Source organism: Nuphar pumila, chromosome 13, assembly GCF_984573655.1.
Source record: "Nuphar pumila chromosome 13, dmNupPumi1.hap1.1, whole genome shotgun sequence".
Classification (NCBI taxonomy): Eukaryota; Viridiplantae; Streptophyta; class Magnoliopsida; order Nymphaeales; family Nymphaeaceae; genus Nuphar; species Nuphar pumila.
In genome coordinates this window covers 3511713-3528562 of record NC_143261.1, presented here as the reverse complement: position 1 = coordinate 3528562, position 16850 = coordinate 3511713, and the positions used below count along the sequence as shown (strand labels likewise).

Below are 16850 nucleotides of genomic sequence, written 5' to 3'. Positions count from 1 at the left end.
GGCGGAGCGGGACCCCATTTTCCACAGGTCCACTGCCATAACTAGCTCAACTTGCCTTTATATCAGATAAAGCATTGAAAATAACACTTGCAAAAATAAACCTGGGAGATTTCTGAAATGCTAACTGATCGTTACTGCCACAATCCACCTTGAACTAGTACGGTTCTCTACATTTGTCAGATAGATTTGTTGATCACCATTAACTAAAAAACATAAAAAAAAAAAGAGTTCATAACATAGTTAACTCTAATCAGGAAAAAGACAAGTTTATAGCACAGTCAACTCTGATCAAATACACTCTTCATGCAGTTTCACAACCTATCTCTTTCACTTCAAGGTGCTCCTTTTTATTTGAATACCCATTTTCAAAGCAAAGCACAAACCAGAGACTTGGGCTCACTCGCCCACCACCAACTCAAGCCAAAGCCAACCACGTTGAAGGCCAATATTTTGCAATAGAACCCTCCCTTCTTTATCATCTTTGCCAACCTGCAACATGTTGTAAGAGGGGAGAAAAACATCTTTTTTCCTGTAGCTATGCTGCAGAATGGTGGACAGGTGGCATTAATTTCAATAAATTGCTTGTTAGTTCGTCTCAAAAAATTGCTCTCCGCCTGGAACTCATGCTGGAACATAAGACTCAAGCATCAACTGAGTGCGGGATGGTGATGTAATTTCAACAATCAGATATGTAAACTTCCAGCTCTTATCAGTCTTGTCTTTGAACATCTCTGTATAGACTTTACCAGCTCCATGAGGGCCACGGATATAGAAGTTGACCTGTTTTTCACATGACCCAAACAAAATCAGGTTCTGAAAAAACTGAAGACCTGGCCTGAGGCTTGAGGAACGTTGTTTTAAGTCACATTTACATGGACGGGTCTCCAGCCATCAAGAATAGAGTTGGTAAAAATGCATGCAAGATGATTTTCGTTTAGGACATGTTCCAAAAGAAACTCATGAAAGAAAAGGCCGTGATTATACAAACAAAAATCAAGATACAAGTACCTCAATACGATCAACACCATCTTCATCTGTCCATGTTCTATTTGGAATACGCTGTCGAGCAGCTCGATTCCTGCTTTCATGACCATAACCAGTGATCGGGGATCCAATTCTAACTCTTACCTGCCAGAGGTCATAATAGTTACAATCAAAAGAATAACCATTACAGTACAAACCGGTAACATATCAGGAGGCATAAGTACTGCAGAACTAAAAACTCAATGCACATGAAAGTGATGGAACAGCAAAGTCAGCTGTACCTGACTATCATTTTGAACCCTCTCCAATGCCTTCCCAAAAATTTTGTACCTGGTTTACAAATTAAAACAATAAATTATAGCACGTCCAAACAGCACATTAGAGATTTCATCTTGTTCACTGAACAAAGCATTTATTAAAACTGCTCCTCTCTTGAAACCATTCATGAAGTGGTCTTTCATAGTGCATTAATCTACAAATAGCACACACAACTAAAAAATCCTACTCTTTGGGCTCAAAGATCAGCTCCTTGAAAACGGCATAGCCAGCAGCTCCTGCTACACCAAGTCCAGCAAGAATTACAAGGCTGTATGAGGCACCTTCAGTGAATGTCACTGGTTTCTCTGGGATATTATATGTTGGAGCATCAAAGGGGTCCTCCACAGTAGATATGTCTTTCCTCTTCTGCAAAGACAAATGAATCCAAGTTCTAGTCATAGCATATTTCATAATCTAAGCTGAGAAGATTACTGCAGTATGAGTTCAGAACCGAGCAAAAGAGAGAACACAGAATTCAAACCCAAATTTTGGTTAAACAACAGTCAAGAGACTCGAGACATGCATTTCAGCAAAGAATAGAAAAGCATGAATAGAATACCGTAAAGAAACTTGTCAACTTAACATGAATGACCACTTTTTAACACAAGCAATGGACAACTAGTTCTTTCCATTTTCTTTTCTTCCCCTCCTAAAAGAAAAAATCTAGCAGACATACTTATTCCAAATACATAAGGGTGTAGCCGGACATGTATCTTGCTTTTAAAGAATGCTTAGACAACCAGCATTTATGTAACCGAGTTTGCACTAATGATTAAAAACTACATTCATGCTTCAAACCAAGGTAAGCATCATATTGGTTTAAATCCCCGAAATATGTTGCCAAAATATTCTCCTTTTCATTGAAGATGTGCTTCTAAAGGCCATCCAGCATTGCCATGCCTTGCTCCAAGGAGCACACCCTCTTCTAGACCAGCAGCCTAACACTAAATCGTGCACCTTGCAACATTGTGGTTGATTAAGATAATACCGTAAAAGCAATAGTTGGGGAGAGTAACATGTGCAAAAGAATGAGATCTATAATAGATCACCTTCCTCTGTAAGCAAACTTCAACTGATCCAAGGAGTTTATAGTTGCAAATCAATACTGGAAAATGGGTTGTCAGCTATAAAAAGCAGCAAAACATATGCACATTACACAGAGAAAAGAAAACCTATTCTGACCAAGTCTGAATTGGATCAATTTTGCTGCAATGAGAATTAAAAACCATCAACCATCATACGAACAGGAGAGAACCAGGACAACCTTTTCCACAGCAAAATATGCGAAAAAAACACAAAAAGACCAACATAAAAGATGAAACATAATGAGACCTTCACATGGCTATCATACCCTTTCAAACTGCCAAGGTTCCAATGTCAAAGCAACTTTAGCTCAAAATTTTACCAGATCTTCAGGGAATTAAAGTCGTTGATCATAAAAAGGTGCGAGTATGTTGATGCATTTTCACTCTTGGTGACTTCTTGTCACCTTCCTGTTGCAACTCCTCCATGAGTTATAACGGAAGTTTCTTTTTTGAGCAGTCCAATGAATAGTAATAACATGATGCAGAAGGGTACATGAAGACTAAGGCAAAAGTGGAAGGAGAATAATAAGCTTCCAATTTTATCTAAAACTTTGGACGGAACAGGAATGCAGCCAAGTGTCAAACCTCTTCCATGTTTTTCCTTGAAGATTGTGAAGTTGAACTGGATGTAAGTGTTCGTGCAAAACAAGGAACCATCCAATACTCACACTGTAAACCAAAACAAATTGATGTATGCCAAGTTGCAGGGGATTGCACACGTCTTGCTTGAGACAGTAAGCCCATGCCTGCCAAAACATATACTTGAAGATGTTATATAAAATCCAGAAACATTACGTGAAAAAATGCAAGCATACAAAGGGTATCATGTACAAATATTGACATACTAAGGAATAGACAATGTGTTTGAAATACATACATTTTTCTGTGTTTATTCATCTTATTTATCGTAAAAATTTAACATAATCTATGCTCGTCCATATGGATGGGCCATTATGTTTTAATTTAAATATATATTAAGCCATATAAAAGGGTATTTATTCCCTTTAGTTATTTAGGTGTATATTTTAAAAATAAAGTTATAATGTGTTTTAAATACATAAATATTAGTTTGTATTTATTTACTTATTTGTTATAAAAAGATTAATCTAGACAGGATTTATCCAAGCCCGACCACATGGACGGGCCATTAAATATCTAGCATATATAAAAGGGGGACCGTGCAACCAAAGGAAGGTGCAAAATCTATAACCAATGATGATCAACAATGCTAACAAACGAGTTTTTCGTTGATTGGACTCTACTTATTGGATTTTTATAATTTATTTAGTAAGCACCATATTTTACATTACGATTTTTCGATATTTAGATGCAATTTTTAAAGCGCTAAAAAACAACGGCCTACGATACTTTGTATTGTACAGTTGTAACATAAAGTCTTTGTGTAAAGCATATTTCTTACTAAATAAATTATAAAGAATAATAAGAAATGATCGATGAAACAATCAAACATTAGAGAAGGGCAGTTGTCTGATCATCATTGATTGTAGATTCTAGACCTTCCTTTGGTTGGATGGTCACCCTTCCATATATATATATATATATATTGGATTTTTTCAAAAATCTGACCTTACAGATGTGTTCAGCATGATTGAGTTACTAGAAATCGACACTTGGATCATTTGATTTCGATGCATGGATAGGTATTTATAAGGTTCAAAAATCAACAGTCTACAATTTTTATAAATTTATGAGGCTTCAAATACCATTTTTTTCTTCCAAAATGCATGATCCAAGTGTCAATTTCTAGTAAATCGATCATGTTGAACAGATCTGTAATGTCAGAATTTCGAAAAAACACCGAAAAAATTCTTAGTGGGTATGGTAAGGGTTGGTATGTTTTCTATCAGGTAGGTTTCCATCTCTCTCTCTCTCTCTCTCTCTCTCTCTCTCTCTCTCTATATATATATATATATATATATATATATATATATATATATATATATATATATAATCCATCTTTTCGCTCTAACTAGCTTTCAACATTTCTCTCTAAAGGGAGTTCAGTGCCCCTCCCCTCCTCTCTGTTTTCCGATAAACTTGTGTAGCTGGCTCATCACTTCAGCAAAGTCATTTAAATCGGAATTGTCTTGTTCCTCTTAAGTGTACTTTTAGAAAGAAAAAAAAAGGACACATACATGGTATCCTCCGTCACCTTCCCCACCTACACGTTTCCCACCTACGCTCAGCCGTCTTTGAGTGAGGAACCATCACAAAAAGAACAAATTGTCTCTTTCTTTGTCTAAGGGTTGGTGGGCGGCAACGAGCCTACCCATGAGCAAGTGGAAAGGCACATAATCGAAGGGGTTGGTTGAAAGGTAAGGATAGCGTGATTGGAACCTCTTTCCTTGGTGACGTCTATAGGAAGAAGACCTGACCAAACGAGGGCTGGCTGCACAAAAAACTAGGCAGCCACAGTCGGCTGCTTCTTTTCCTTTGCTTTTTTGCTGTCAAGAAGCACACACCCCCCAGCCCAGTTACGTCAAGTTACAAAGGCTCCAAAGGACAGGCTCCCCCCTTCTCTTTTTTCTTCGGCAAAGAGTGTGACATCGAAGGACACTTGATACCTTTGCGAAGATGTTGCCCGGGAGTTCTGAAAAGGGCTAGATGCTAAACTAGCTTCGGCGAAAGAACTTCTAGTTCTCTGTTGACTAGCGGAAAGAGGAAGGAAAAACACCTCTCTTTCTCTCTCTTATGGCAGCCTACTCACCAGGGTCGTCCATCACTGATGATGGACGGCCAAGAATGCACAACACATATCCCATGTATAAAAGTCCATTTCACAGATTGAGATGCATATCACCAGCATTGTCATTGCTCATAAATTCCATCTTCAATGCATGTTCCACCAGCCACATCCACAGCATCAACCACACAATTAAAGGCTTGCCCTAAAGTTTGTCACTATATAATCCCCATGTTGGTAGCATCATGAACATCCATCAACTGTGTTGGATTCAGAAGATCATATCTTTGAGAATTTATTCCTTGTGATCAACAACTCTTGTCGGACTAAAGGTATTACATTAAATAAACTCATGCATATGCTTAATGCTTAATAATCAGTGGAAAAGAAGAAAGACTTTTCGGTCGCTTCTAAAGTTCAATACCATTTCCTTTTCTATGTGCCACTTTTTCATAAAAAAACTCTTGTACTCCTCATAACATATAAAGAAGAAATCCAACAAAGATATCTTAATCCAACATGGAGACGGCAATAAGTGGTCATGTCTTAAACTTAAAATTCATGTAGCTAACAAGTGATGTTGTATTATGTTACATCTACCAACAAGGAAAAAAAATTCTAAAGTACGCAAATACATCTGAACTATGAATGAGTGGTAGCACTCAGCAGGCACCTGGAGTTAACATATATATCAACCAATCACAGTTGACTGCTTTCAGTCCCTCGGTATATTGTAGCATGACATGCTACTCTACTGATCCAACACTGATATAAATACTTTTTCCAATTAATGTGTTTTGACAATTTACCGTTAGTCATTTAGTGATTGACATGGCATCAAAATGCTAAACAGAAATGGATGGATGAATACATATTAACAAGTGACATAGACGGATCTAAAGGTATCTTCTTTTTTAGAAGAAGATGGATCTAGAGAAATCAATTTGATTAATAGACAATGTGCAATTACTTTATATTTCCCAATAAAACTCTTGAATAATTGAAACACTTTATGTGTCACCCTGCGATCAAAGGACAGTATTCAACACATGTGAACATTACGACCCATGAATTTATGAAGACGGCAACAAATGAATAACGATATCAGGTATGTGTGTGAATTTAATTTGGAAGAAAAAAATATAAACATGATCCCAATGTATAGAAAGTCTATGTTACTATTGAGACACTTACAGACAACATTGCCATCACTTGTAAATTTCATCTTTGATGCCTCATGAAGCTGCTAAATTCTCTGTATGAATTAGTCATGCAACAGCGTCTCTCCTTATAAGTTTGTCATTATACGAACAATCACATTGATACCATCAGCATGTGTTGGTCATACTCTCAGGTTCATACGTATGTGTGTGTATAAAGAGGCCAGGCCTTCCAACCTCTCCTCAAGTTGCATTGCATTTCCTTTAGCCTATCCTACTTTTAGAAAAACTAGTGCACCCCTCATATCAGCAAATTGGAAACCTAGAATAACTTTACTGATCTAACACGGAGCCAGCCATAGATGGTGAAGCTCTGGAACTTCATGTAGTTGACAAATGACAAGTAACAATGCTGTCTTTTGTTACACATACAAAATGAAACATTCCCAACCGACCCCATCACTGCAGTTGAACCATATAACATGGTAGCATGCACCTAGTGCTAATGTATATAGCAACCAAATATCCAAGACTGACTGAATCCCCTGCTATGTTATAACATTAAATGATATTCTAAGATCAAAGACAGTGGTATCTTATAGCTTGAAACATTTCAACAATTCATTTTTATTTGCTTCATGTTTGACATGGAAGCAAGAACAAACAGGGCTGGATGGATGTGCAATGTCATCAATTGTTGATTAGTAGCCAATGTGGTGACTGCTTTAAACTAGGCGTCCTAATACCCCACAAAACTAATGAATCACATCATGGTAATCTTCCTATCCAATGTTCATCACCTTCCCAAAGGACACTGTTCGCCACATGTAAACTTTATGGCCCACACCACAAGTATTTGGCACCAATTCTGACACTAGGCATGTAACCAGAGGAAAATGAATTGCACCATGATAAATTGAGGCTTGGACACGCGTGATGATGAACAGACTCCAAAAACTATGTGCGAGTTAGGAAATTGGGAATTTGAGGTATTATCCTTCCCATGTGATACCTTCTCTTGATCTAGGAACTAGTGATGGAAGTGTTATCTTTAGATATAACTGCAACTGATGTAATGATATAATGCCTAGTTTTTACACTTAGGAATCACAACCAGCATTCTCCTTCATTGATCCACTTCCACTCATCTTATGTGGAATCTTCAGAAATTACATAACCAGTCATAAAGGAAACCCAATTTCCCAAACAATAACCACCATGTCCCATCTCCAGTTTAACCTGACGTTTTTCTTAAATCTGGTTTTTCTTTTTAATCATTTTCTGTCTTGAAATATAGTGGCTCCACACTAAATTTGTCTTATTCAATCGAAAATAACAGGAGAACGATAATGTTGAAGCATTATAGCAAGAACATTGGCCATCATGTACACATACCGACTAGGTGGCATGTTTAATGTGGACACTGGACAAGATATTTCAATTGAAAACCAGTGGAAATCATGGTTCATGCATGGCTATAAGATATAACACATATATGAAGAGACAATGCATGTGAATAAAAAAGAAGCAGCAGAAGAGCAGCTAATAGATAATGAAATATTATTTCCTCACAGAAACAATAGGATTCAAGGCAGACAAAACTGTGTAACCCAATGTCACAAAAAAATCTCAGCGTTCCCTAAATGGAAACAGTGGCATGACTAACCATTCCCTGAAGACGACGCCTGCATGAGAACAACAAAAGGAATCAGATTTCTGGAGGGCACTAAAAATGCAAGGGTAATGAAGAAGAATGCACAGTCACAGCCCACCTTTCTCCAACAGCTGCCACCCATATCAAACCTGCCCGCACTACTGGCATTGACTGTTACCTGCAATCCCAATTGCAACAGAATATCCATTACCAATAACCAAATTCCTACTTATTTTAACCATCATAAATAATCACGTGAGAATAATCACACCCACAAGACAGAAACTATCTGTTTCAAATTCACAAAACATGAAGAGGAAAAAAAAACTGAGAACCATCAACCGTTGGATCATGAAATCACCTTTCCTGCCTCAACCTGATCCCCTGCGGGCAATACAGATTGCTTGGGCACCGACCCAATCGAACCCACATCCGCATAAGACCTCTCCTGCAGAAACCCAAGTGGGGAACACAACCTCCCCAACGAACGAGATCGAAGCAGGCCTGGGGGATTGCTCCTAACCAAACCCCACAATTCTCGCGTTCTATGCTTAACTTGGTGCATATTCACCAACACCAACAAACCAAAAATTGAATCCCTTCTACTCCTTTAACAGAATCAAAACCTGAATCAATCACATCACACACACATATACATATAGTATCAAGAATACTAAGAACAAATACCTTAAACTCCAGTAAACAAAAGGGTGGGAGCACCAACAAAACTGAAACAATGTAAGAAACCCATGCTTACATTGGTTCAATAGAATCGATTATGCCTTTCGGGATCGATGGCAAACCGCCCACTCACTCTTCTTCAGTTCTTTGCCAGAATCGAAACCCTGAGAAGGAAACGGTAAAAGACCATCTTTACCCCCGTCGCTCCTTTTTGTATTTGGAACCGAATCGGCGTTGTTTCACCCTTACACATCTTTACCGTCCATTTCAGAGATGAATGGTGGATATGTAAGCTAACGATCGGTCTCTATGTTGGATATCTGGAGATCCATGAACTGATCGGGTCGGATTCAGCTTTGGGATTTTACATGAGAGCCTTGCAGGATCCGACTCTGTATAATGTAAATTTGGATCCAATTAGGAAATAAAATTAAACTGATCTGGGTTTAGTTTTCTCTAATCCACTCCACTAGAAACCTGCTGTGACTTGAACCTAACCCATTTTTTTTTACTAGGAGAAACTGCCCCAAGGGCGCAGAGACTTAGCCGCATTGGTTCAGCCTACTTTACTTATGATCCTTGTCACATCGGCATAAAACTTCGAGGGCTTACCCCCACTACCCAACGAGGTCATGCCCATGGGATTTGAACCTAACCCGTTTTAATCCCTACATACTTTGTTAATTGGGTACATGTATGAATATGTTGGATCAAACTTCATTGGTGTGTGAATGTGTGCTTAGAGTTTATAAGCTAACCAAGTTGAAGAGGCAGGCCCATTAAATGGAGTTTGGATCAGAGTTGTTAGTCAGTGAAAGCGGGAGTGGGAAGTGATTTGGGAAGCGGAAGCGAGACACTTTCAAAATTTTAGAAAGCACAAAGTGCGGAACGACTTAAAAGCAAATCAGGAATCATCTCGGAAGCGACCTAATAAGCGAGAAAAAAGTAAAAAAAGAAAAATAAAAATAAAAACAAAAACACAAAAAAAAGGGCAAGTGAAGAGGAAGCGAGCTTCCCATTTTTTTTTAGCATTTCTCCGCACGTTTAGGGCTTCTAAAATGCACACTTTCCAATATGATACAGCGCTTCTGGTAACCCTGGTCCAGATCGGGTGCAATATGACCGAACAAATATTTGTGCAATCATATTGCACCTGATCATTTCAGCATTAAGTGAAGGCACGGACATTATGTTTTTTTAGTAGCTTTAGATATGCTGTTATCATAATAAAAGCTTAACACCAGTTACCTATTAATCCACTATTGTTAAGTAGAGCTCAACCATATGATAGGAGGATGCACACTAAATACCTATATAAGTTCAGAAACAAAACGAGATGCTTGTGGTTTGGGTTGTGCTTGGCCCATAAAAACTCGTTCCAACTCGTAAAATATGTGAGACAAGCCAAACACAACAAGAGGTGCTTGGCTTGGCCCAATTCATGCAAGCTTGTTATTAAGCACTATAAATTTATTTTATGTTACGTAATACAGTGTAAAAAAATTTTGTCAAAGTGTTTGGCTTGCAATCAATAAGTTTACATTTCAATTTCTATTGATTCAAGCTTTGAAAACATGTATTTATTGTGTAGACGTTGAGCTTGGCTCAATAAGCATGGAGTTAGAATTCTAATATTATTCTTGTAAACGAGCCATCTTGAATTTGGTTTCTTTAATTTCTATCTTGACATAAACTGGTCTCAGTTGGACTTGCCACAAAAAAAGAGAAACTTTTATTGTGTGTTTGTTTAGCTCTTTTCTTAGAAAATCCAAGGGAAAAAAAAAAACATCGCAACCGCACAATATGCGGCCTCTGGTTGGTTTCACCGTCGAAGTCCTCCCTAGTCACCCAAGAGCACACCCAGCTTCGACCTTGCAGCAAGGAACACCACTTATGGGTTTCAAACTTGTGAAGTCTCATCAACATGGTTGCATTCACAAATAGCCCCCTACCAGATGAGCATAGCTCTTGTGGGCATTTGTTTGTTTTAGGTCATTTGCCACACTATTAATACCTACTAAAGACATCATGCAAGGTCTCCAAAACATTATAGGTATTAGGCTTGAAGGAAGCATTTGGCGCTCCGTCCTAAACTCAGGAAGGTTTTTCAGGACGTGCCATGAGAACCTTGTTCAATATTCGTTTGAGATGTGGCTTTACCAACAGGAACCAGATTTTTTCTTAATGTCGCTTGAATTAAAATGAATTATATCATTAACTAACTCACCAATTTGAGGCTGACCAGACAAACAAACTTATGAAAAATCTCGCAATAATATCGTAAGAAATTGCCTGAAAATTTAAAACGGTAATTTCTCGTGAGATTTATGAAAAAACATAAATACCGTGATTTAAACACGATATTTACGTTTTAAATAGCTATTTATCACCAAAAAAATGTGTAATTTTTTTTAGATAATTTTATTAATATTTTCTTATAAAAAATAAATTTTATATTTTTTAAAATTATTTTTTTATTGTCGAGATTTTGCCGAAAAAAAATGCGAGATTTATGAAGAATTTTCAATTTCTCACGAGTTTTTGAAAAACGAGAAATTGTAGTTTAAAACGTTTGTCACTGTGATGGATGATTTATTCAAGCCCAAAATTGAATCAAGAGTACCAACGGGAGCTCCCCGTGGTTGGTAGGAGCTGTCAGTGCACTTCTCCCTGTGGTGGGAGCAGGTTCAAAACCCAGTGGTACTTTGAATAACTGGTGGGGGTCTACCTAACCCAGCTTGCCTTTCAAAAAACAAAAAAAAAATCTGCATTGAAAGAATTGCCATCAGAATCTGTTTTAGAATAATTAATCCCAGCAATACACCTGGGACTGTGTTAAGTATATATATCAACTTTATCTATTTACTAATCATGCAGAACTTAAAAATTATTTTCAACATTAGGCTAGATTGATTTCTCGATTAGGGATGGCAGGGGATCTCGGGAGAACGGCCCCGCCATGCCTCGCCCCATTTGGACCGCAGATGGAGGACATGAAGGGGGGGGGGGGGGATGGAGGTTAAGATCAAAATCTGTGGGGAATGTGTGTGGGGATGGACATCATGGACTTACGCTTTTCCCCACCCTGCCCCCGTTCCCGTCCCGAACCTTGCCTTGTCCTGATGTGCCTCCATTCCTTCTTTAGGGATGGCCATTGACCGAGGAAAAATGGAGCCCTGCCTCGCCCTGTTTGAATCGGGGGATGAAGGACGAGAAACAAGGATGGAGGCAGAGATGAAAGATAAAATCAAAACCCGTGCCGAGATGGAGGGCACAATTTTGAGACGTGAGTGGAGACCTTGTATAGCTCTACCTGTGTATAACTGTTTAGTTATACACTGTCGGTTCCAAGCCCGGATAAAAGAGGAGGGTTGCGGTAGGCCATTGACAACCAGCATAAAAACTTAGTCATACCTTATGAATATGAATCAATATGAGAATTTCGTTGGGGCAATCCCTATTGAGCGATGTGATGTACTATATAGGCCCGGAGACAATGATAAATGGGCAAGGGTTGCTAGGTCGTCGTCTGAAAGCGACGTGTCACACCGGCGCCCGGGTGTGGTGTCCAATAGGCAAGGGTTCCCTCATTTTGTTGGACAGGTGGGGGTAAAGATATTAGTCCAAGACCATGAAATTAGGTTAGTCACTTGGAACATAGGGACTTTAACTGGTAAGTTGGTAGAGTTAGTAGATGTTATGTATAGGAGAAATTTTGATATTTTATGTCTACAAGAGACCAAATGGGTAAGTAAAAAGGCAAAAGTGATAAAACCTTGGGGATATAAGATTTGGTATACAGGAATAAATAGAAATAAGAATGGAGTAGGGATTGTTATGAGTCGTGAGTTTATGTATAATGTAGTTGATGTCCGTAGGAAGGGTGATAGGATTTTACTTATTAAATTAGTATTAGGTACGGATATTATTAATATTATTAGTGTTTATGCACATCAATTAGGTTTAGATGATTCCATTACGCGTCAATTTTGGAAAGATTTAGATGGAGTAGTACAAGGGATATCTTATGGAGAAAAGCTTTTTATCGGCAGTGACCTTAATGGACATGTAGGCATTAGTAGGGTTGGATTTGAGAGTATTCATGGAGGCTATGGTATAGGAGAAAGAAAAGAAAGTGGAGAAAGGATTTTAGATTTTTGTTTGTCCTGTGATATGATCTTAGCAAACACTTGGTTTAGGAATAGGGAGTCTCACCTAGTAACATTTAAAAGTGGGGTTAATACGAGTCAGATAGATTTTTTTTCTACTTAGAAAGAGAGATAGGGGTTGTTGCATCGATTGTAAGGTTATACCGAGAGAAAGTGTAGCTACACAACATAGAGTCTTAATTTTAGATCTTAGAATTAGACAATGCCGCAAAATGGATAGACATAGGATAGATCTTAGAATTAAGTGGTGGGCACTGAAAGGAGCTAAAAAAAGAATGTTTGTAGAGCAGATAGTTAAGAAAGTTGATTGGTGTCTCGAGGAGGATTCAGAATCTATGTGGAATAAGATAGCGGGTGGCATGAGAAAGGTGGCTAAGGAGGTATTGGGTGAGTCTAAAGGCAGTGCACCGCTAGGTAAGGATACATCGTGGTGGAACGAGGTTGTCAAATTAGCTATTAAGGTTAAAAGAGAGTGTTATAGAAATCTAAGTAAAAGTCGTGATAATGAGAATTTAGAGAAGTATATGATAGCAAAGAAGGAAGCTAAAAAAGTAGTTCGGAACGCGAGGGATAAGGTATATAAGGAGGTTTATGACAAGTTGGATACCAAAGAGGGTGAGAAGGATATTTATAGGATTGCAAAAATGAGAGATAGGAAATCGAGGGATCTGGGTATGGTTAGATGTATCAAAGATGAAACACAAAGGGTTTTAGTCAAAGATGAGGAGATTAAGGATAGATGAAAAGATTATTTTGATAAGCTATTTAATGAAAGTCATGTTCAGGATCTTGGAGACTTTTCCATTCCTTTTCATGAGATGAATCGTGACTTCATGCGCAAGATTCAAAAGAAAGAAATTGCAGAGGCTTTGAAGAAAATGAAATCAAGAAGGGCAGTTGGCCCAGATGGTATATCTATCGAGGCTTGGAAATGCTTGGGAGAGACATGTTTAGAATGGTTGACAAATCTTTTTAAAAAGATTTGGCGGACAAATAAGATGCCTAATGAGTGAAGGAAGAGTACTTTGGTGCCCCTATATAAGAATAAGGGTGATATACAAGATTGCACAAACTACCGCAGTATAAAATTCATGAGTCATACTATGAAACTTTGGGAGAGGGTGATTGAGTCTAGGTTGAGGAAGGTTGTCATGATATCAGAGAATCAATTTGGTTTTATGCTTGAAAGATGAACTATGAAAGCTATACATCTTTTTAGTAAACTTATTGAGAGAAATAGAGAGAGGAGCAAAGATTTGCATATGTTTTTTATTGATTTGGAGAAGACATACGATAGAGTACTTAGGGATGTTATCTGGTGGACAATGATAAAGAAAGGTGTTTCTCTCAAGTACATTAGTATAATTAAGGTTATGTATGGAGGAGTAGTAACCAATGTCCGCACTTGTGGGGGGGTGACAACCAATTTTCCTATAATGGTTGGCTTACATCAAGGATCTGCTTTAAACCCTTTCCTATTTGCTATAGTGATGGACGAGCTTACGAGATCAATTCAAGAAAATGTGTCGTGGTGTATGTTGTTTGTTGATGATATTGTTTTGATTGATGATTCTAGAGCTGAGGTTAATGCTAAGTTGGAATTATAGAGACAAACATTGGAAGCAAGAGGTTTTAAGTTGAGTAAGAGTAAGATAAAATATATGGAATGTCGGTTTAGTAAGCAACGAAGTAGTGATGGGAGTGTAGCAAAGCTTGGTGAGCAAGAAATATCGTTGGATGATTGTTTCAAATATTTGGGATCTATCATTCAAAAGTATGGAGAAATTGATGGAGATGTAAATCATAGGATAAAGGTTGGGTGAATGAAATGAAAAAGTGCAACTGGAGTGTTGTGCGATCGTAGAATGCCATTGCGGTTGAAGAGAAAGTTTTATAGGATGACTATTAGGCCCACTTTACTATATGGTACTGAATGTTAGGCTGCCAAGAAACATCATATTCAAAAAATGAGTGTAGCTGATATGCATATGCTTAGATGGATATATGGAAATACAATAAAAGATAAGATTCGAAATGAGGAGATACGCAATAAGATAGGCATTGCACTCATTGAAAATAAGATGAGAGGGAATCATTTATGGTGGTTTGGACATATTCGAGGAAGGCCTAATGATGCTCCAGTTTGAAGGATGAAAAAATGAGAAAATATATTAGTTAAAATAGGTCGGGGTAGGCCTAGGAAGACTTTAAAATAGGTCGGGGTAGGCCTAGGAAGACTTGGATGAAGATGATAGAAAAGGATATGAATGCTTTGAACCTCACCGAGGATATGGCATTGGATAAAGGTGATTGGAGGAGAAGGATTCATGTAGAAGACCGAGAATGTTTTTCTTTGTTGGTTCATATAGCCGACCCCAATTGTTTTGGGATGAAGGCGTAGTTGTTGTTGTAGTGGAGACCTTGTCTTCCACCCCCGCCCAGGTCCACTGCCATCCCCATTCTTGACCCAAACTTTCTTTATTTTTCTAGCATGATTCGGTTGCCAAACATTATAATGCAATTGATATGCCAAAACTGTTTTTGGACAGATGTGATCTGGCATTGTAAAATGAGCAAACCTTTGAAGTGGATTCAAACTCAAGCCTCAGCTCCCAATCATATAAGTCTTAAGAAATGGTAATGTTCACGTAAGACAACATTAGAAAAAAATTCAATCAAAATTCTGGCATAAGGGAGGCGCTCTAAAGAGCTCGTTTTATGATCAATAGTAATTAATTTACTTTTAAGAGCCTCTACTACCTGCCAGAAAGCACCTGAGCACCACAAAGTTGTTGGCAATCCATATAGGAAGAGACCTTAAACTCATGAACGCTTGCAGTCTAGGTTCAAATCCCATGGGTGTCACCCCCTCCCAAGTAAGCCGAAGCTTGGCGACTCCCTGGGGTCGAGGGGTAAGCCCTTAGAGTTTTATGTCGTATGGTACTAGTGAAGTAGGGTTTCATTTTCCTTTGTTTTTTTAGATTTTCATGCATTAGTTACGCTTTTTAGCACTTATATTTGTGATTTTATTTGCATTTGTTTATCTTATTGGTGTTGCATACCAACAGTTTGATAATTGCTGAAGAGAACAAGGTTAAACTATGCAAATTTTCTGTTACATATTTCTTACTATAATCTAATATATTGTAGAGTAGATTATGGGTTTAAGTCTAGTATATTGATTGGCTGATATTAACCCTCCCATGAAGCTCAATTCTAGATCTGTGTTAAGTGGCTGTGTTGGAATATCTGTTTAGATACTCATGATAGATGCTGCAAATGACTTGTTTGTAGTAGCAATATTTTTTCATGTTTAGATGCCCTGAATGTCTTCTAGCTGGCCTACTTCATTTCCATATGTATGCTAACTTAAATCCCACCACAATGCCACCATTGATGGTTAGTTCGAACCTGATCTTTGCAATAGTGCTATCTATATTGAGGCAACTTATATATGCATTGCTAGGGATGACAGTGGACCAGGGGCAGGGGTGGAGGACAAGGTCTTCACCCTCACCCCATCTCAAATTCTTGCCCTCCATCCCCACACAGGTTTTGATTTTAACCTGGGGCGGGGCGGGCCCGTTTCCCCTTGGTCCATTGTCATTCTTAAAGAAAGATTGAGGGCGAGGCAAAGCAAGGATTGGGACGGGGAAAGCGTAAGTCCATCCCTGAATGGGTTTTGATTTTAACCTCCATCCCCAGTCCAAATGGAGTGAGGAGAGGTGAGGCCCAGTCCACTACCATCCCTATGCATTGCAATGCTCATTTCAAGATGTTACTATAGTCGTTACTTCATTGAACTAATGAGGCATTTTCACAACAAATTTATACAATTGGTGTCATACTTGCCAATCGATTGAAAGTTTTTTGGACTATCTACATTTTCTAATACAGAACAAAAAAGGTTAACATAGTTTATGAGCTTACCCCTTATGCTTAGAGATTTGTCACGCTTCAACTTGCACAAGAGGTGATGCTCATGGGATTTGAATCTAGACTACCTGTCTGACGGCCTAGGTCCCATCCAACTAGGCCAACTTCCCTTTAGGGGGTAAGGTCAACAAATGTGTGATTTATGACTTGGCTTATTTG

At 38.3% G+C, this 16850-nt stretch overlaps 1 protein-coding gene across 1 annotated transcript; it reads right to left on the bottom strand.

The window, feature by feature from the left end:
* Positions 1-154: 154 nt before the first annotated feature.
* LOC149817540 (putative mitochondrial import inner membrane translocase subunit TIM21) lies at positions 155-8470 on the bottom strand. The gene is made up of 8 exons (XM_089985442.1): positions 8267-8470; positions 8024-8083; positions 7918-7936; positions 2973-3133; positions 1490-1668; positions 1266-1314; positions 1009-1128; positions 155-780 (listed from the first exon to the last, which is right to left on the bottom strand). Exons 1-8 carry the CDS (start codon positions 8468-8470, stop codon positions 622-624), a joined length of 951 nt encoding a protein of 316 aa, XP_089841568.1. The 3' UTR covers positions 155-621.
* Between the last annotated feature and the right edge of the window lie 8380 nt (positions 8471-16850).